This window comes from Anabrus simplex, chromosome 5, assembly GCF_040414725.1.
Source record: "Anabrus simplex isolate iqAnaSimp1 chromosome 5, ASM4041472v1, whole genome shotgun sequence".
Lineage (NCBI taxonomy): Eukaryota > Metazoa > Arthropoda > Insecta > Orthoptera > Tettigoniidae > Anabrus > Anabrus simplex.
This window is the reverse complement of record NC_090269.1, coordinates 416626069-416649611: the sequence shown is the minus strand read 5'-3', so window position 1 is coordinate 416649611 and position 23543 is coordinate 416626069. Positions and strand designations below refer to the sequence as shown.

The window sequence follows — 23543 nt, the reverse complement described above, 5'->3', positions numbered from 1 at the left end:
CGATTTGCTGCATATACTAGAAAATCTGATTCCACAATTAAGAGAAATAATTTCCTGCCTATCCACACACCTCTAGTAAAAAGAGGTGGGCCCCTCTATTTCATCATGATTAATACTATATGGATAATAAAGAAAACTGTTACAGCAAGACTATAGTCTGTGCACCTTTTAGTGATATTATATTGTACGGAAGCAAGGAGTAAGGGGGAGCTCTCCCGGTTCTGGTTATACTGCCAACTGAATGGAACTGAAATCTGAATTGAATCAATAATATGATCGATCAATATGAATTTTCTAAACAGTTATTATCTTACACAAACAACTGTGTCACACATACATTATTTAACATTATATAAAATTTCTCAATGCGAATCTTGTTCCTAGCATGAATTCTATAGTTCGGCTTTGCTGTGTAATCAACAACAGTACTAGTATGTAAAGTGTACGCCAGATGTCGCACAGTGATGCATAAGCGATTCATAGATTGTGTTTTAAAGGTTGCCAATATGAACATTACAAGTGATGAAAATCATTTTTCATCCGTATTGAAAGTTTCATAAACTGTATATAGGAAAATATCTTTTGTTTATTTCCACCTATTCAATACATTACAAGAAGTTGGCATTTATTTTAAAAACATTATTCAGATGAGACATGTTTCGCCTCTCACTGTGAGGCATCTACAGTCATTATCAAAAACCTTATTATTTTACCAGGCATCTGGTTAAAGATATTCAAAAATGTGTTTGATGATTATAAGAGAGGTAAGATTTACGTTAGTTATAAACATGTTCATGAAGTAACTAAAAATCCAATATATTGATAAAAACATATGTAGTTCTTTGTTGAATAGGACTTGTTTGATTCTACTATAGTAAGAGAAGGTGGCTTGAAGCCGTAGTCATTAATAGATGTCTAATACATAGTGGAAGGCATAAAATATCAGTTCTATGAGAATATACATTACATTCAAATGATACTAAAAACTAGTGGATTCAAAGGTAGTACATATAAAATGTTCAATGAAATAACTATTGATCTAATAAAATGATAAACACATATGTAGTTCTTTGTTAATTAGGACGTCGTAAGATTGTACGGCTTAAAGCCGTAGTCATTAATAGATGTCTAATACATAGTGGAAGGCATATGAAATCAGTTCAATGAGAATATATAATACAAACAATCGATACCTAAAAACTGGTAGATTCATAAGAGGTACATTTAAAAATGAAGGCGTCATGTGACTATAAAAGACAGTTGATGGCTGTCTTTTATAGTCACATGACGCCTTCATTTTTAAATGTACCTCTTATGAATCTACCAGTTTTTAGGTATCAATTGTTTGTATTATATATTCTCATTGAACTGATTTCATATGCCTTCCACTATGTATTAGACATCTATTCATGACTACGGCTTTAAGCCGTACAATCTTACGACGTCCTAATTAACAAAGAACTACATATGTGTTTATCATTTTATTAGATCAATAGTTATTTTATTGAACATTTTATATGTACTACCTTTGAATCCACTAGTTTTTAGTATCATTTGAATGTAATGTATATTCTCATAGAACTGATATTTTATGCCTTCCACTATGTATTAGACATCTATTAATGACTACGGCTTCAAGCCACCTTCTCTTACTATAGTAGAATCAAACAAGTCCTATTCAACAAAGAACTACATATGTTTTTATCAATATATTGGATTTTTAGTTACTTCATGAACATGTTTATAACTAACGTAAATCTTACCTCTCTTATAATCATCAAGCACATTTTTGAATATCTTTAACCAGATGCCTGGTAAAATAATAAGGTTTTTGATAATGACTGAAGATGCCTAACAGTGAGAGGCGAAACATGTCTCATCTGAATAATGTTTTAAAATAAATGCCAACTTCTTGTAATGTATTGAATAGGTGGAAATAAACAAGATATTATCCTATATACAGCCAATATGAATCTTGAAGATAACAGAGGTCGACTGATTCAGCACTAGGGTGTGCATGTATCACTAAAAGGTGTGCATATTGTAAAGACACGTGTGCATCTGTGATGCAATTGTTGGCAGGATTTAGATATAAAGGTTTGGAAAATTCATATCACACTATCGATGCAATTCAGATTTCAGTTCCATTCAGTTGGCAGTTCTGCTGCAAGAGTTGAGTTCCCTCCGTGTCACTAAAAGTTTCACAGATAGTACATACATACATTTATCAGTTAATTGCTGCAACATTTCTCTAGGTAAATGCTTCCAATTCCTCTTCCTATAAACAAATATCAGCCCCAGTTTGTCCCCTTGATTCCAAATTTATCTCCATATTCTGACCTTTCCTTCATGTAGCCTACAGAGCATGTTCGCCATTTCAGTTCTGTTTGTTTTGCTGCATACTGTACAATATTCACTAGACTACTTCAAGTAAAACATTTCTGTAATGATGAGTTGATGTTTTCCCTATGCGCAATGATTATTTTTTTTGTCCGATCTTTAAATGATTCCTAATTTTTTCAGATTTCTCCTGAGACCCAATATATTCTTGATAGATTTCTGAAAGATGCTCTGGGGGATGAAAATCTTTTCTCAAGTGAGAATGAGGAATCCTGCAGGTTCAGCCCAGTTCGTCCACCTGTGAAAGAAGAAATGTATCTCACGGTCAGCGACTACCGCAAACTACTGCGACAAACAAGACAGGTATGATCTTTGCCATTTTAACACGTGTTTGTATTATCTTCATTACATTTCGCTCACACAAGACCTTGGGCCATGAAAAGAAGTGCAGAGAGTATGGTACGATCACATACTAAACCAATGCCAGTAAAGAAGGAATCTAAGACGTCGGAATGTCTGGTCGGGAATTCAAAACTGGAACAGGGGATTACTTCAACTATTCAGGAAGTGTGTTCTTGCAGGATGGTAGTACAGTAATTGAAACTGAATAGGAGTGCAGCAAAGCTAATGCAGGGAGCTTGCCATTTAGAGTTGTACTAAGGATGTACAGGATGAAATCAAATCAATCAATGATCTGCATCTAGGGCAGTTGCCCAGTTTCCCTACCAGTTGTTTACCTCATATTTACATTTATTTATAATTGTTTATGTAGCTTTTTTTAATAATATTTTCAACGAAAGAAATTTATCGAACATTTCCCTTGATAATTTATTCCAATCCCTTACTCTCGTCCAACAAATGAATATTTGCTGCAATTTGCCCTCATGAATTCCAACTTTATCTTCACATTATGATATTTCCTACTTTTAAAAGCTCCAGTCAAACTTATTCTCCTACTTATGTCATTCCACGGCATCTCGCCACTGACAGCTCGGAACATACCACATACCAATATAAATGGTCCATTATTGGACATTATAAATTTTCCACCTAACTCATTCCTGGTTGCCAGCGTTTTGCCCCAGTGTGGTAAGTTGGGCTCGTCAGTTGGTATATAGCACACCTACCAAGATGCATGGCTAGTGGATACCATGGAAGCCACTGTGTAGGCTACTTGGAGCTACTGGCAGTGCCAATGCACTATGAGAGACTTTGTCTCATTACCAAAAATTGATGCCTGCCTGGCCATCAGATGATATAAATGTTAATTACCATAGGGAACCAGAAATATTTGTCCTGAACGAGTAAATTTATAATACATTCAGGACAAATATTTTGGGTTCCCTATGGGAACTAACATCTATATCACATACCACATAGTCGTGCATCTCATCTCCTTACACCCAAATCTTCTCAGCCCAAAGTTTGCAACAGTCTAGTTACACTACTCCTTTGTCGGAAATCACCCAGAGCAAATCGCGCTGCTTTCCTTCGAATTTTTTTCAGGTCTCGTATCAAGTAGTCCAGGTGAGGGGTCCCATATACTGGTACCATACTCCAACTGCAGTCTTACTAGACTTATAACCCCTCTCCTTTACATCCTTACATTGCCCTAAATACTCGCATAACCATGTGAAGAGATCTAACAACCTCATTAATGAAGATCATTCCTTATACAGTAGAACCCCGTTTATCCGAAATAAAGGGGGCAGACCCATTTTGGTTGACGCAGTTTTTCGGATCGCACATGGTAAATATTTATGGAAGTTAAATGTTGAAATACAATAATTGCATAAACTCTGTTAAACAAAGGTGCATACTGTATATTAACATTAAAATGTTTACAGAATGTCGCTTATTGTATAAAATCAGCGATTTTCTTCTGAATTTTCTTGGTGCAGCGCTGTCGTGCAGCTATGTCGCGCCACTTTTTAATCAACCCTACATTGCTTTGTTCAACAAAGCGCAAAGCAATTTGATATAATGAAACAATTTTTCTTACTACTGAACTGAATACCATATACAGTAATACAGTAATTTTATTACAGTACTGTAATTAAAGCGTGTGGTATTGTATTTTAATAAAAATTCGAAATTAATCATACCTCCAATGCATTCAATCCATCATCTGCAGTAATTCGATTCTCAGAACTGCTATTGTCAAAGTAGGGTTTGCCTAGTAGCTCTCAGCACATATAACAGGAGAATTACTAATATCGTCAGCTAAAAAGGGGTAAAACAAAATGTTAAAATACAATTTTGCCAGAACCTTTTGGTTAAGGCAGGTTTCGGTTGAGATTAGTTCGGTTAAGCCGTGTTCTACCGTATTTAAACTTAGGTACTAACATTGTTCTCCATGAGGTACTATCACCCCATCAACACAATAATTAAAAGTGAGAGGACTTTTCTCCTAGGTAAAACCTGAAATTCGACTTTACATCCCATTTACATTCATACCATTGTCTGTTGTCCATCTCACTGCACTGTTTTAAGTCCCCCTGCAGTCGCTCACAATCGTGCAATTAATTTACTACTCTATACAGTATACCATGGATCCTTATCTGTGATTCCAAATCTTCTCACATCATAAGAAAACAAAGGTCCAATAATACTGCCTTGTGGGGACCCCCCTCTTAATCATTACAGGATCAGATAATGCTTTTACCTACTCTAATTCTCTATTTTCTGGAAATGTAGCAACCCATTCAACCACTCTTTTATCTAGTCCAAGTGCCCTCATTTTTGTCAGTAATCTCCCATGATCTACCTTAGCAAAAGCCTTGGATAGAACAATAGTGATACAGTCCATTTGACCTGAAAATAAAATATCTGATATATCTTGCTGGAATCCTACATGTTGAACTTCACTGGAATAACCTTTCCTAAACACAAACTGTCTTCCATCAAATCAGTTGGTTTGCAAACATGTCTAATATGATCAGAAAGAATGGTTTCCCAGAGCTTACAAACTACACATGTCAAACTGACTGGCCTATAATTTTCTGCTTTGTTTGTCACACTTTCCCTTGTACACTGGGACTACTATTGCAACCATCCATTCATTTGATCAACCCCAACTGCCTTTCTAGATTTCAACTTTTGTATCTTTTTAAATTTCAGTATTTCACTGTTATTAGTCACCTTCTCTATCAAGACACAATCTTTATATCCAACTACCTTTACACATTGCTAATTGAATTCTTCTGCCATCTGTGAGTCCTCGTATACACACTCCCTTTGTTTATTAATGATCCCAGGAATGCCCTTCCATTGCTCCCTAAAATTCATGTGGCTCCCGATTATGTTTGCCACCATGTTATCCTTAGCTGATTTTTTTGTTGTTGTTGTTGTTGTTGTTGAATTCAATTTCCTAGTGAGCTCCTTCTATCTCTCCTTACTCCCACAACCATTCTTAACTTTGTTTCTTTCTAATCTGCACTTCCTTCTTAATCTCTTTATTTCCTTGTGACTACTGATACGGGCTCATTAAGGCATAATGTTGTAGTTTTAAGTAAATGTGTGTATGTGTGTGAGTGAAAGTGATTGTGGCCCTGGAAGTACTTGTGGAGAAAATATGTTGAGTAGGCAGAAGTATATCCTAGACTACGGTTAGTCACAATACAAGTGTTGTTTGTACAGACTGCAGTGACCTTGATGTCAGTGACCTGGTCCCACCCCCTCCCTAGTTGCCCCTTTCAACCCACCCTTCAACAGCATTAACAGAAGACATTCTCAGGGAAAGTCTTGCAAGCTATCCGCAAGCCCTACAGTGTTGTCATATTAATGCGCTATCCCACATTTGTTCGTCATGTTGATTTATTGTTATTCGCAATGACACACTGTTGGCGGTTTGTGAGGTAAGAATAGAAAAATTTCAGCTCTTTCTGGCTAAAGTTTAAGGACTGTAATTTGGAAAGGAGCAACCTTGGTTCAACAATATCAAATGCGCTACTGAAATCTAAAAGAGCAAGTATTGTCACTTGTTTGTTGTCCATTGCGTATCTGTCATCTATAACTTTCAGCAGAGCTTTTCATAGTACTATGTTCTCTCTTAAAGTCCGATTGGTAAGAGTAGAGTAATACATATTTATGTAAGTATGTAAGGATTTGCTCATGTACCAGGTGTTCCAGCACTTTAGACAGGGGTAGGATAGAAACTGATCGGTAATCTGAAGGAATACTTGGTGCATCCTTTTTTGGAATTGGGATGATAAGAGCATCCTTCGTTGCCATAGGAAAAATTCCTTTGGTCAAACAGTAGTTAATAATGTGTGTTATGATCGGCAGAATGGCATGAATGATATATTTGTAGAAAGACAAAGGTATGTCATCGTGTCCAGCAGCATTTGATCTGAGAGAAGACAACTCATTTTACGTCATTCATACCAACTTTAAATACAAATTTATCTTGAATAGAAGAAAAATTATTATTATTATTATTATTATTATTATTATTATTATTATTATTATTATTTATTTGCTGTTGCAATGGATTTGGCTAAAGTGAAGTGTAAATTTTAAATCAAGGGATACATTCAGCGCCTGCTTTAATAACTTTCAACCTATACCCATCGATCGTAATTGTTTCCATATTTCTGTCGAGTTCTTGCATTTCAATACTTGACATACGTGTTTATATTTACTGTTTCTGATGAACTGTTTAGCCCTGTTGCAGAGAACGCGGTAATTTTCAAAGTCATTAGCATTACCCGGTCAATTAAAACTTCTGTACCATGAGTTGCGCTTTGCCATTTCTGATTTAATCTCACTAGTCAACCATGGAGAAAATGGTTGAGTTACCCGGATCTCTTTCTTGGGAGCAAATCTGTCATATACTTCTAACACCAGATGAGATAATTTTTCTTTTTACATCACTATCATCAGTGTGTAAAATATTGTTCCATGGCAGATATGATTCGCGTCATATTCCTTCCTTCTCCAGATTTTTTACATCCCTGTGTGTTTTATATTTAGTTTCATATTTTGGAATCTTTAATGAATAGCAGACATATTAGATCATGGGTAGAAATACCTGGCATTGCAAGCTGGCTGTGATTTAAAACTTTCTGAAGATTGTTAGTTATGATCAAGTCAATCAAAGAGTGAGTCATCCAGTTTACTGTATGAAGATGATTAGTAGCATTTAGAGGTAGGATGTGTAGGTCTAAGCTATAAAACACATTTTTAAAATGTAATGAGTCATTTGTGGCAGTCAACAGATTTGTATTAAGATCTCCAAGTATAATTGTAATTTTTGTGCAGTGGATTTGACTTGGCTAAGCAAAGACAGATATGTGTCTTACATCTGGGGGTTTATAAACTATCAAGCAAGCAAGCAAGCAATCAGTCAGTCACTACTGATCTGCATTTAGGGCAGTTGCCCAGGTGGCAAATTCTCTGTTGTTTTTCTAGCCTTTTCTTAAATGATTTCAAAGAAATTGGAAATTTATTGAACATCTCCCTCGGTAAGTTATTCCTATCTCTAACTCCCCTTCCTATAAATGAATATATGCCTCAATTTGTCCTCTTGAATTCCAACTTTATCTTCATATTGTGATCTTTCCTACTTTTAAAGACACCATTCAAACTTATTCGTTTACTAATGTCATTCCATGCAATCTCTCCACTGACAGCTCGGAACATACCATATTTAGTCAAGCAGCTCGTCTTCTTTCTCCCAAGTCTTCCCAGCCCAAGCTTTGCAACACTTTTGAATACTCTTTTGCCAGAAATCACCCAGAACAAATAATTGCTTTTCTTTGGATTTTCTCCAGTTCTTGAATAAAGTAATCCTGGTGAGGGTCCCATACACTGGAACCATACTCTAGTTGGGGCCTTACCAGAGACTTGTATGCCCTCTCCTTTACATCCTTACTACAACCCCTAAACACCCTCATAACCATGTGCAGAGATCTGTACCCTTTATTTACAATCCCATTTATGTGATTACCCCAATGAAGATCTTTCCATATATTAACACCCAGATACCTACAATGATCCCCAAAAGGAACTTTCAGCCCATCAATGCAGTAATTAAAACTGAGAGGACTTTTCCTATTTGTGAAACTCACAACCTGACTTTTAACCCCGTTTATCAACATACCATTGCCTGCTGTCCATCTCACAACATTTTTGAGGTCATGTTGCAGTTGCTCACAATCTTGTAACTTATCACTCTATAGATGTAATAGTTATTGTCGGTGGAACCAACGACATAGCAAGAAATGAAGGCCATCAGGCTGCAAGTATTGAAACACTACTCTTTTGCCAGAAATCATCCAGAACAAATAGTTGCTTTTCAAAAGTTGCTTTTCTTTGGATTTTCTCCAGTTCTTGAATGAAGTATATGTAAGTTTGTAACATATTTTTATTGTATTGAAAAGGTGGCAATTGGCAAAACTATAGGAATTGTACCACACATACCACTTAGTCGAGCAGCTCTTCTTCTTTCTCTCAATTCTTCCCAACCCACACATTGCAACATTTTTGTAACGCTACTCTTTTGTCGGAAATCACCCAGAACAAATCGAGTTGCTTTTCTTTGGATTTTTTCCAGTTCTTGAATCAGGTAATCCTGGTGAGGGTCTCATACACTGGAACCATACTCTAGTTGGGGTCTTACCAGAGACTTATATGCACTCTCATTTACATCCTTACTACAACCCCTGAACACCCTCATAACCATGTGCAGAGATCGGTACCCTTTATTTACAATCCCATTTATGTGATTACCCCAATGAAGATCTTTCCTTATGTTAACACCTAGGTACTTCCAGTATCTCCATAAGGAACTTTCACCCCATCAACGCAGTAATTAAAACTGAGAGGACTTTTCTTATTTGTGAAACTCACAACCTGATTTTTAACCCCGTTTATCACTATACCATAGATGCAAGACACTTCTCTAACTTGACGGATGTTAGAAGTTATAGGGGGGGGGCAATATTGATTCTGACCACTACCTTGTGGTAGCAACTATTAGAAGCTGAATATCTAATGCAAGAAAGGTACATGGAACCAATGCAAGAAAGTTCAATAGTGCTCGGCTGAAGGAGCCCGAAACTGCTCTCAGATATGCTAGCTTGCTTAATGAGGCCCTGACCGATTTAACTAATAGTGAGAGTATTGATGAAATCTGGAATAATCTTAAAGATGCACTATTAAAAACTGTAAATTAAGTTTTAGGAAGGGGAGAGAGAGTCTGGCACAACAATTGGTTTGGTGAAGAGTGTGCACAAGCAACAACCTTAAAAAGTGAAGCATACAAGAGAATGCAACAGAGGAATCACCCAAAAAGCTGTGGAAGAGTATAGAACTTCCAGAAGAGAAGAAAAGGGATGACAAAAGAAGAAAAAGACAGTATTAGAGGAAAGGATTAGAAGAAACAGAATGGTTGAAAGGGAGGAATGATGTGAGAGCTTTCTATCAGAAGTTAAATAAAAGTCGTAAGGATTTCCAGCCTAGAACAAGTTTGTGTAGAGATAAAGATGGTATAATACTGGGCAGTGAGGAAGCAATACTAGAAAGATGGGCCCAATATTTTGATGAACTGTTGAATGAAAGTCCAGGTGATAACCTAGTAACCTTACCTTCTGTACATACAACAAAATCAGACATAGAAGTACCGATACCTACTACTGAGGAAGTTGAGCTTGGCATTAAGAAGTTAAAGAATAACTAAACCCCGGGAATGGATTTAATACAATCAGAGCTTGTGAAAAATGCTGGCAGAGAATTTGTTAAACACTTTCACAAACTAGTAGGCAAGATATGGGTAGCTGAAACAATCCCTGATGAATGGAATGTAGGTATCATCTGCCCGATACATAAGAAAGGTGATATCATGATGTGTTCTAACTATAGAGGTATTTACTTATTACCCATTGCTTATAAAATATGTTCCAATATTCTCTTTAGCAGATTGGTACCTTACGTGGAAAGTGTGGTTGGCGACTATCAATGCGGATTTTGCCAAGGAAGATCTACTATTGATCAGATCTTCACAATTCGCCAGATACTTGAAAAATGTAAAGAATTTGGAATTGATACATACCATCTCTTCATTGACTTCAGATCAGTCTATGACAGCATTGATAGAAGTAATCTCTATGTAGCAATGGAAGAGTTCAAGATCCCTAAGAAAGTGATTGCTCTTGTGAAAGCTACCATGGAAAACACTCGGAATCAAATTAAGATCCAGAATATGTTATCAAGTGCTGTAATGACAAAGAACGGAGTTAGCCAAGGAGATTCATTATCATGCCTTTTGGTCAATATAGCTTCTGAGAAAGTTGTTAGAGACGCAAGTATCAACATAAGGGGAACCATCTTATATAAATCAGTTCGAATTTTGGCATATGCAGATGATATTGATTTAATCGCAAGAACACCAAGAGCATTGAAAGAAGCTTTCACAAGCCTCGAAAAAGCAGCAAGAAAGATTGCAGATTAATGAAGGGAAAAACTAAGTACATGCCCATAACCAAGAAAGACTACCCTATTGGATCTACATTCATAGAAATTGGCTCGTATAAGTTTCATGTTGTGCGTAGCTTTACCTACCTTGGATCAGAAGTTAATTCCAAGAACAATGTTAGTTCTGAAATCCAAAAATGTGTACTGTCTGCTAATAAGTGCTATCATGGCCTCAGAAAACATCTGAAGTCTAAGCTGCTGTTCAGGAAAACTAAAGTCCTGATGTATAAAGTTTTAGTAAAGCCTGTATTAACATATGGTGCTGAAACCTGGACACTCTCAAAATCTGATGAGACAGCTCAGTATATTTGAAAGAAGGATTTTGAGGCAAATTTTTGGACCAGTGGAAGAAAATGGTGTGTGGGGAAGAAGATATAATCATGAATTGTGTCATTTATATAACGAACCAAACATTGTTAACTGTAAAAAGATCAGAAGGTTGGAGTGGGCAGGACATGTGCTGCGTTCTAATGACAGAATGGTAAAGAAGATATTTAATGCAGTACCAGAAGGAACCAGAAAAGTTGGCAGACCAAAGTTAAGGTGGGAAGAAGGGGTGATGGGGGATATAAAGATAATTGGAATCAAGAATTGGAGGAGCTATGCACTTACAGGAAAGAATGGGAAAAACTACTTCAGAAGGCAAAGGCCCACAAAGGGCTGTTGTGCCGATGATGATGATGATGATGATGATGATGATGATGATGATGATGACTATACCATTGCCTGCTGTCCATCTCACCACACTATAAGAGGTCATTTTTCAGTTGCTCACAATCTTGTAACATTTTTATTATTTTATACAGAATAACATCATCCACAAAAAGCCTTCTCTGATTCCACTACTTTCCTCATATCTTTTATATATATATGTAAGAAAACAAAGGTCCAATAACACTGCCTTCAGGAATTCTCTTCTTAATTATTACAGGGACAGATACAGTTTTGCCTACTCTAATTCTCTGAGATCTATTTTCTAGAAATATAGCAGCCCATTCAGTCACTCTTTTGTCTAGTCGAATTGCACTCATTTTTGCAAGTATTCTCCCATGATCCACCCTATCAAATGCCTTAGATAGGCCAATTGCGATACATTCCATTTGACCTTCTGAATCAGAGATATCTGCTATATTTTGCTGGAATCCTGAAAGTTGAACTTCAGTGGAATAATCTTTCCTAAACCCGAACTGCCTTCTATTGAACCAGTTATTAATTTTGCAAATATGTCTAATATAATCAAAAAGAATTCTTTCCCAAAACTTACATGCAATGCATGTCAAACTCGCTGGCCTGTAATTTTCACCTTTGTCTATCATCCTTTCCTTTGTACTCAGGGGCTACTATAACAACTCTCAATTCATTTGATATAGTTCCTTCATGCAAACAATAATCAAATAAGTACTTCAGATATGGTACTATATTCCAACCCATTGTCTTTAGTATATCCCCAGAAATCTTAGCAATTCCAGCTGCTTTTTTACTCTTCAACTTTTGTATCTTATTGTAAATGTCATTGTTATCATATGCAAATTTTAATACTTCTTTAGCATTAATCATCTCCTCTCTCTGGACATTATCCTTGTAACCAACATTCTTTACATACTGCTGACTGAATACTTCTACCTTTTGAAGTTCCCCATATACACACTCCCTTTGTTTAGTAATGATCCCTGGAATGTCCTTCTTGGAACGTGTTTCTGAGTTAAAGTACCTATACATACCCTTTCATTTTCCACTAAAATTTGTATGACTGCCAATTATGCTTGCCATCATGTTATCCTTAGCTGACTTCTTTGCTAGATCTTTGCACATGGTTGAGGGTATTTAGGGGTTGTAGTAAGGATATAAAGGATAGGGCATGTAAGTCTCTGGTAAGACCCCAACTAGAATATAGTTCCAGTGTATGGGACCCTTAGCAGGATTACTTGATTCAAAAACTTGGAAAAATTCCGAAGAAAAGCAGCTCAATTTTTTCTTGTAGGAACTCGGACACCTATTTTGGCTTTAACTTATTATTAAAGGAAATTTGGATACTTGCCTGTACACACACATGCAGTTTTAGACGTGATTAATTCTGTGATGTGATTTATTCCACTTGTCAACTAACTATTAAGTGATTTTTCATACCTGACTCTCATTTTCTATGCAGTAGAATGAGATTTAGCTTGAGACTATTTTAATTTTACCTCATACTTCATTCAACGAAAACTAAAGATGATTTTTAAAAGTATTGGAAAACAGTTTGTTAGTGATTGAATCATGAATGAAAAATGAAAATCCACAGCCTGTTGCCAGTCATTCTACCAGGTCAGGAATGGCTTCTAGCAGAGAGGCTAGGAAATGTGGCAGCTGCTGAAGTCTGTCACACTCCTCTAGGGCAATGATTAATGAATGATTAATGAAATGAAATGATATTGGAGTGTGTTGTTCGAATGAAAGATGACTGAATACCGGAGTACTCGGAGAGAAACCTGTCCTGCCTCAGCTTTATCCAGCACAAATCTCACGTGGAGTGACCAGAATTTGAACCACGGTATCCAGCGGTGAGAGGCCGACGCAATGCCGCCTGGGTCACGGAGGCTCTTTTCTTTATTATCAGCTTATGTAATTTGATATATTTTAACCTCCGTCAAAATGAATGTAGGTTATTATCTTAATTATGTGAAAATGTTAGAAGCTTATACACTAATTATACGGTTAATGATTGTCACTAATGAGAACATTATAACACCAGTAGTAATGATTGTATCCTAAATATAAGGATTGATAAGTATTGGAAAGGTAGTTTATCTTATTTTTTATTTATGACCATTATAACATACCACTTCGTCGAGCAGCTCGTCTTTCTCCCAAGTCTTCCCAGCCCAAACTTTGAAAGATTTTTGTAGCGCTACTCTTTTGTCGGAAATCATCCAGAACAAACTGAGCTGCTTTCCTTTGGAATTTTTCCAGTTTTTGGATCAAGTCACCCTGGTGAGGGTTCCATACACAGGAACCATACTCGAGTTGGGGTCTCACCAGAGACTTACATGCCCTATCCTTTACATCCTTACTACAACCCCTAAATACCCTCATAACCATGTGCAGAGATCTGTACCCTTTATGTACAATCATATTTATGTGATGAATAAATGACCACAATGAAGATCTTTCCTTATATTAACACCTAGGTACTTACAATAATCCCCAAAAGGAACTTTCTCATCATCAATGCAGGACTTTTCCTTTTTGTGAAACTCGCAACTTGACTTTTAACCCCGTTTATCATCATACCATTGCCTTCTGTCCATCTCACAAGATTATCAAGGTCATTTTGCAGTTGCTCGCAATCTTGTAACTTATTACTCTGTACAGAATAACATCTGCAAAAAGCCTTATCTTTGATTCCACTTCTTTACTCATATCATTGATAGATATATATGAAAACATTAAGGTCCAATAATACTGCCTTTAGGAATTGCCCTCTTAATTATTACAGGGACAGATAAAGTTTCGCCTGCTCTAATTCTATGAGTTCTATTTTCTACAAATATAGCCAACAAATCAGGTCACTCTTTTGTCTAGTCCAACTGCTTAAGTTCGGGACCAGTTACATGCACCCATCAACTCTTTTAGCTGCAGATCAGAGAAAAACGAGAGTTGAACCATGGAATTTTAAATTTGCAGACCACCTGAAGCAAGTGAAACTTAAAGAAATGTAATATTTGACTAGAGGGAAGTCAACAAATAGGTTAAAGTAGGAATTGGGAGATTCAAGAGAAGTGGGTTTTCTGTGAAGAGGACACACTTTGAGCAACTGTGCCAAATGCGTGGCTTGGCACCTATTAAACTGTCCCTTGTATCCATACCAGTACTTGATGTAGAACTTGCCAGCCTCAACGTCACAGATGTCGCCAACCTTTGGGCTGATGCATCGTAACTACAGTCGAACCTCGATATCTCAAACCTCCATTACTCGAATTTTCAGTATCTCGAAGTAACTTACATTTCCTGGCCGTTTGGCCTGTTATTCATGTGCATTTATTTCTCTATTACTCAAAATTTGGTTACACGAATATATCGATTTCTCGAAGCAAACGTTTCCTCTCTTGAAGCAAAAAATACTCTGACTCGAATTTTGTACAACATTAACTTTGCAATATGGCATTTATGGTTTGTGAGGAACAGTTTAACAAGTGCAGGGAGCTAATTTGATGGGTACAGAAAACCTAAAACTCCTAATGATCGGAAAATCGTCTAAGCCTCACTGTTTCTCAGGTGTGAATTAATTACTTGTCACAAACGAAAGCAATCCCCAAAGTTGCGGATGGCAAGCTCCGTTTATGAATTTCGGCTACATGGTATTGACAAGAAGTTTCAACATAAAGGGGGGAAAGGTTAACAGTAACAAACGGAAGAGACTATCGGATTTTTTCCAAAGGTGTTAACGGAGGTATGTTTCTTGTTTCACCACTGTATGTTCTGCATCCTGTCTTCTAAAAAGTTACCATAATAAGGGTTATAATTAAAGTAATGCCGTAAAATTGTTTGTTTGCTTATTCTTAAATACTTTTAAAAATAATGTATTCAGTATAAGCCCGTAGATACATATGATACTCAAAAATGGTGTTCTTTTATCTCGAAATTTAGCTAACTCTAAATAAAATTTAACTCCCAGTGTGATTCAGATATCAAGGTTTCAGTGTATTTTTTATTTTGTCATTCTAATTTTTATGTATGAAGCTAATGATACGAATAAAAAACAAATTTTTAAAATGCTGCTTTTGGTAGTGAGTGGGACACTGCTTACAAGTTGATACCCGGTACTTCATATTGCTGGTGTATTGAGTACATTTTTATAGAGCTATCATCTAATATATTTATCTAATATATTTTTGGTCTCATTTCAGAAAATAAGGTCTCCTTTATCAAAATCATCATTTTTGGTTCAGGAATTTGCAGCAAGGCGTCCACAAAATCCAGAGCAAGAAAGGGAAAAGACGTTGCAGAAGTTGTTCCAACAGGTATTAAAGAAGACATTTTTATAAGTTTTTATTTGGTACTACAATAGAACTTGGTTAATTTTAACCTGAAGTATTAAGAGAAAAGAACAACAAATTAACCACATATAAAACAATGTGATACAATGAACTTACTCAGTCTTGAAAACTAAAAAACAATCCCTGATGTTTTAGTAACACAATATACTCCACAATTTAAATGAACCAGGCTGCTTATAATGCTTAGTGAGGGGATGGGGGATATATATATATGAGAGAGAGAGAGAGAGAGAGAGAGAGAGAGAGAGAGAGAGAGAGAGAGAGAGATATTTAAAAATATATAATCTGCCCTCCAGTGAGATTGACAATTCAGACCTGGAATACAGTCAAGGTTACAATTTCAATAGAAATTAAAAATATCAAAACATGGAAATTTATAATTGTTAATGCTGTTTTCTTTCTTTTTTCTACTGGGGTGGAATTACGTTCTTGGGTATAACTTAGATGGAAATGAATTATTTGTAGAAAGTTCCTAGGAATGTGTTTCTATATTTTGTACTTTGCAGAATGAGACTTCCAAATTTTATAGCAAGGTTGATGTCTGACTAGGGAGGGTGCCTCTTGCTCTAAATAGCAAGCCTCTAACAATCCACCGATCAAGATATTTCGTACTTTGATGACGGATAAGGCAAGCACAGTACAAAAATAGCCGGCTTTTCTATGTCCACATCCTGAGCCTGATTCAAGCTTCTTTCAAAGCAAATGGTGGGATCTAAGCTTAATCCACCCATAATTACTGACGGATATTTTACCAAATATCCGCATGCTCCACTGTCTTAAGTCTTCAGTAGCAAGTGGAATGTCATTTCATATGTTGACGGCTGTCAGTCAACTCCTTTGTGGAGTTGTGGGTTTTTGTCTAGTAAGCAGATTTTCCTGATTGTGAAAACTCAAACTTCCCTAGTCGGAAGTCCGTTCAAGGAACATGCCCACAGGTGGCAAACAGATTGAACATTTTCTTAGCTTTGCAACAACCACAGTTCTGTTTCCAGCAACAAGATGATCTACAGTACTTCGCTGTTGTACCCAGGCAGTGTTCCTTCATGGTAGCAATTAATTTCAAAATCTTTCAATAAAAACCTGAATATAGCAAAAGAACTCCAATATCCTCATACCAAGCACAACTTACGTGAGCAGTGTAGAAAGTGTTAATTCAGTATTAGGCTCGGCTGGACACACACGATAGGAATATACCCGTTTAACTCCAATGTACCTCAGGTATCTGGAGCGTGTCTTTCGTGTAGAGGGATGAGAGTTTGAAATAGTAAAATGTAATCAATATAAGTGAAATGTTAAAAAAAGGAAAGGAAAAAGTGTACCATCATGGCAAGGTCAAACTTTCGACCTTGGGGTTCAATTCACTTCAAATATTCTATTTCCGTCTCTTATTTCATCGTAGCACATATCTCCAATTCATTTTTCATTTCTGTCATATAACAGCATTACACCTTCTTCATCACTCATTTCAAATAATATCGCTTCTTATTACTCTAAACTCATCACATATTAACCTCTCTTGATGCACAAGCAATCTTATCTATATATATAAAAGAACATGTCCCGACTGACTGACTGACTGACTGACTGACTGCCTGACACATTCACCATTGCCGAGCCAAAACTACTGGACATAAGGAAATCAAATTTTGAGGATACGTTTATATTACAATGAAGGTGCTTGCTAAGGGAGAATTTTTGGATATTCTGTCACTAAGGGGGTGAAAAGGGGGGTGAATTTTTAAAATGAGTGTATCTATATCTCAAAACATTAAAAGTTTACAGATGTAAAAATTGGCGTTTAGAATCTCCTTTAAAAATAAACTGAGAAGGAGGAAGAAGGAACAGACCCAGAGGGGAAGCAAGGTGGACCGAGGTTAGGGAGTTCTCCATCCGTAAATTCATCCGTCATTTATTCAAAGGTAACAAAATATTTATAATATCATAACTGAAGCACCCTATCAATAGTAAACAAATAAACTTCTATTGGCCTTGTACATTCAACAGAAAACAGGTCTATTACCCACAGGTAATATAAAAGAAATAAAAGTATTACTAGCATGTAACATTAAAGAAATACATATTATGTAGTCCCTGGGCTACGAACCCAGCACACCCACACAGCACAGCACACACAGAAGCACAACTCTTACCAAATTATACACCCATTCACTGCCACAAGCATTAACCTTTCATTCAACATACATGTGCATCATTCACTCATGACTTGCGCTCCGATGTTCGCAGCCCAGCAGCCTCGGGTTCCAAAGGAACCCCCTAGTAGACGCTCAGATTGAGCGACAAATAATTGAGACACAAACGCTGGACACAACCAGCCACCAAGACTACGCTTGAGAAGGGTAGGGGAAGGAACAGGAGGGGAACAACCAATGTAGAAACAGCAAATCACCTATCAATAACTCAAATCATAGCGCAGGCGCACTTCGTGTCTGTAAGCGTCTTTTGAGTTTGAGAGAGTAATTCGAAGTTTCTTGTTATATATTTAAAAAAAATAAATGAAAAACATCTGAGAAAACGTGTATTTTTTTTCTTTTGGAAAATCCAATTAATAGGGGTTAAACAGGAGTGACAAATGGGATGAATTTTTAGAAAGACTATATGTACAGTATATCTCGGAAACGTAAAATGTTAGACGTAAAAATTGGTATTTGGAATCTCCTGTAAAAGTAAAGAAACATAAGTTTTTTTTTTTTTTGTTTTTTTTTTCAGAGCTCCACTTAAGGGGAACTAAAAAGTGGATGAAATTTTAAAATGAGCATGTGTACAGTATATCTCAAAAAATTAACACATACTTTTTGCTTTTGGAAAAACCACTTGGTTGGGGGGTAAAAAATAACTGAAAATGGGGTTGAATTGTTTTTATTAGGATACTGATATCTCAAACTGAAGATGTTACAGATGTAAAAATTGGTATTTAGAACCTTCTTCAATAATAATAATAATAATAATAATAATAATAATAATATAATAATAATAATAATAATCTATATATATAAAAGCAAGTCGAACTGGAGCGATGTATATATAAATATTTAAAAATGAAAAAATACGTGAATTAATGAGGCACTTCCAGAAATCTCAGAAATTTGAAACTTGGTACGGGAGAAACTGATGACCCCAGGATCCCTAGAAAAATCGGAAATTCTCAAAATTCCCTGAAGGGGGCACGCTGGGGGGTGGGCTCAAATTTTGGGCTAAGCATAAGAACACAGTGGTATAGTATATCCAAAACGATAACCTATAGGTTTCGTGGGCTTAAAATTTTTTGGGAATTTCCTCAGTTTTATCCCCCATCCCCAAATCAAGATGGCAGCACAACCTGCCAGACCAGGTAGACAATTGAAATTTGGTGAAATTATAGCTTTTGGTCCCTAACCGACGGGAAAATTCCAAGATGATCAAATTTTTCACTTTTTACCCCCAAAGATATCGAAATATGGAGGCTATTTTAATGAGTGTGCAGACATTCCTTTTGAGCTATTTTTTGGCTAAACGGTAAGTCGTATCACAAAACGGATGGCACGATGTCTGTTCAATTCGGAGTGATATACAACTTTGGTCCTGTGACATTTTGTCGTATCTCTCTCCCTTATACGTTAAATTTGGCCGTATTTCTGGATTGTTCGTAAATTTGGTGATTTTTACAAGTATACTTCATTGTTTTTTTTTTTTGCTAGTTGCTTTACGTCGCACCGACACAGATAGGTCTTATGGCGACGATGGGACAGGGAAGGGCTAGGAGTGGGAAGGAAGCGGCCGTGGCCTTAATTAAGGTACAGCCCCAGCATTTGCGTGGTGTGAAAATGGGAAACCACGGAAAACCATTTTCAGGGCTGCCGACAGTGGGGTTCGAACCTACTATCTCCCGAATACTGGATACTGGCCGCACTTAAGACTTCATTGTTTGACACACTTATAAGAATGATAGGATCATTACGTTGGGTGGGCACATTGGCACGATTAAGGGCCATATGTGGACCAAATTTCATGATTCTAGCTTATACATAAGTAGGCAAAAAGTAATGTAAAAATGTTAAAAATGAACCTAAATTTCACCCTATTCAAATTTTGAACTCAATTCACCCACTTAATATGGGAGATACGATGAAATAGTGCGGAAACAAACATGTAGAGCGATACATGAGGCGCAAACCGTTTCTTAATATCATGAACCATTTAGGAGATATGAATCTCATACTTATCCGTCATCTATATATATATAAAAGCAAGTCTGGCTGGAGTGATGTACATATAAATATTTAAAAATGAAAAAAGACGTGAATTAATGAGGCACTTCCAGAAATCTCAGAAATTTGAAACTTGGTACGGGAGAAGCTGGTGACCCCAAGATATGACCAGAAAGTGCGTCTTATCGTACAATCCGTTTTTCGATTTGATGTACCGTTTAGCAGCAGTTATTCTGTAAATGATGGTTAACATCCTTATACTTCCGTATGACGACTATATTCTTTCATTGACGTCGATTTGTAGCAATCTAGAAAGGGTTTGTCTGCCATTGGTATTAAATACATTGCAAATCGATAGTGAATGTCTGAAGGAGGCCTTCTGCTATTGTTTTCAGTCCTCCCCACATCGACTTTGACAGGCAATAAGAATGGGGTTGTGCACTATTTTAATGCATAATTCCCTTCTCGATTCGACTAGCAGAACTCGAGGGAGCGTGTCTCTCATTATAAACAAATTGACCCATCTAAAATCTTAGTAACGATAGGCATAGTGGCCTGCTATTATAATGGAATCTCACCAACTCGGTGTGACTGGCAGGAAGCTGACTGGCATTAGAAAATGCGTCTGCCATTATAAAGATAAGAACGCAACTCACTTTTGACTGGCAGTAAGGAAGGTCCTTGCAAATATAATAAAAGTTCCTCAACTGTAATCTATCTGAAAGTAGGAATTGGGGTCTGCCATTGTAATGAAACCTCCCCAAATCAATTTTGGCCGCGCACTAGGCAATGGGGTCTGCCATTATATGAAAATTACTTTCTTCGTTGTGAATTGCAGTAAACAAGTGGACTTGCCGTTATCATCGCAATTCCGCAAATCACACTTTCATTGGAAACAACGTCTGTGGATTTCACAATACTGATTCTCGGATAAAGCCAAGACAAACCCAATTTAAAAATCTTATTCACTTAATGTGCACTAATTTACTTCGGTATCCGTATACAATGTAGAGCACCGTAGCGAAGCACGGGTACATTTGCTAGTAATAATAAAGAAATACGTTTTTTTTGTTTTTGGAAATCCACTTAAAGGGGAGGGGGGTTGACTGGAAAATTAGTTGAATTATTTGTAATAAAATACTATTATCTCAAAAACAAAAGATGTTGCAGATGTGAAAATAGGTATTTGGAGTATGCTTTAAAAGTAAAGAAACATGTATTCCTTTGATTTCGGAAAATCCAATGAGGGGTTGTGAAAGAATTGAAAAATTAATTGAATTAATTGTATAAGGATACTTGCATCTAATAAAAGCTAAAGTTGTTTCAGACATGAAAATTGGCATTTGGATCTCCTTTAAAAACAAAGAAAAATGCATTTTTGTGGGAAAATAATGTTGGGGGATGGGGCTGAAAAGGAGTTGAATTCCTTTTATGAGGACACATATCTCAAAAACTGAAGATGTTAGTCATGATAATTGGTATTTAGAAGATTGTTGACTATTAAAGAAACAAGTATTTTTTCTGGAAAACTCACTTAAGAGGGAGAGTGTGAAAGGAAGAGAAAGTGAATTCTTTTTATGGGGATACTTATATCTCAAAACTGAAGGTAACAGACATGAACAATGGTATTTGGAATCTCCTTTAAACATGAAGAAACATGCCTTCTTTTTTGGTGGGTGGGGGGGAATCAACTTAAAGGCAGTGGGGTGAAAAAAAGAGGTGAGACCAATTGATTTTACTGTTCATAATATACATGACTCTGACCATATACTGATAATTCTTAATCTTTCCTGGGTTCGTTTATAAGAGCCATCTTTTCTTTTGGAGAACTTAGTAGATTCTGCTGGCATATAAATAAAAAATTAAACGCATTTGAAATAAACGATAGGAATGAAATTGACCGTGCAATTGTTCACCTCCATAATAAGGTCAATAATGCACGGAAGTATATCATTCATATCGCCAGAAATCTGGCGCACTTGCCTTCGTGCAACAATGGTGCTGGTCACATTGTCAACAATGACAATGGCAGCAGATGTAATTTACTGCCAAATAGCTGTCTTGCATCTTGATGTGGGGTCCAGAACATCAATAATAATAATAATAATAATAATAATAATAATAATAATGTTCTGGACCGTTGTCAAAATGTGCGGACCATGCTGGAAATGGGTCTTGGCCAGGTAATGACTACGAATGCAGTCCGGGTGCGGGTTCAGTACAACCAAGGCACCCAAGACGACATCAGCCGGATCTCCTCAAGGATTTGATCCATATTAGAAATGCTTATAGGTAAAGATGGCAAATATTTAGGGACTCAACTGACCGGCCGGAATACGTGAAGCTAGCCCAAGAAGTACGAAATCTATCACTGGAAAGAAAGATTGAAAAATGGGAGGAATTTTCCCATAATCTCATGTTACCCTAACTTATTAAGACAATGTAACACCTATATGTCTCATCTACATGTGACCTACATAGATATTAACATATCACTTGGATTCTTAACATCATAAAGTATTCTACTTGTAAGGACTTCACGTCTGCTATGGCATATCATTTGGATAGAATATCCCGTTTTCTTACTGGAGTTTCGTTACATTTCTTTACGAAGACTACCTATTCCCTTTATTATTTATTTACATAGTTTACACCCACATTGGAGCACTTAAATCAATCCATATATACTATAATCTTCACAATATTAGTTGTAATGTTTCCTCAACTTCCTCTTTTCTTCCCGGAACTTCATTTTTTCTGACCTGGCCGCCCTCTCTTCATCATTAATGGTGTACTGTTTTCGTTTGACTGTTTTTAATTTCAGCCTTGTATCTCTACTTCTCAGAATAATCTTCTCCTTTCTCTCTGCAATTTGTTTCATTGTTATATTCAGCTCTTCTAAATCATTCTGGACCTCAACAAACCAGTTGTTCTTGGTTTTACTTTTCCAAAAGAAATTGAATAATTGTTTCAGTAGTCTGGTCTCTGGTAGTCTTACTATGTGGCTGGAAAAGGCAATTCTCTTTTTTCACATTGTATCCACAATTGATTCATTTTCCCGATAGACTATTTCATTAGGCAGCAGTTTCCATTGTCCATTTACTTGATGTTTTTAATTGATGATTGTCCAGATGATACTTCTATTTTTTGGATTTTATCTGTTGTTGCTTTGGTATTCAACTTAGAGTTTCACTTGCGGAAGTTGCTTCAGGTTTAACTTCTGAACCATAATGTTTGAATTTGGTGTTTATCGAGAGAGATTTCTTCTTATGTATTGACCATGTGACTTGTTGTGCTTGTCTGTTTTGTTGTTCTGTATTCTATTGAGGCTTTCTCATTTAGGTTTCAAGTTATAATTTCCCCAAGATACTTGAACATTTTTACAACCTTAATTTTTTCATCGTTTAGTTGAATGACACCTCAAAGGTTAGCATAATGTCTTTTCAAATGAAATTTGTAATCCCACTTTTGCTGCAATGTTTTC

General features: G+C 36.4%; 1 protein-coding gene across 2 annotated transcripts in view; it reads left to right on the top strand.

Annotated features, from left to right (window-relative positions):
* LOC136874182 (anillin) overlaps positions 1-23543 on the top strand; it is a 138267-nt gene that overhangs the window by 41763 nt on the left and 72961 nt on the right. For both annotated transcript variants that reach the window (XM_067147775.2, XM_067147774.2), the window contains exons 4-5: positions 2524-2703; positions 15705-15818. In XM_067147775.2, the coding sequence (XP_067003876.2) occupies positions 2524-2703; positions 15705-15818 (294 nt within the window). The remainder of the gene's footprint in view (positions 1-2523; positions 2704-15704; positions 15819-23543) is intronic.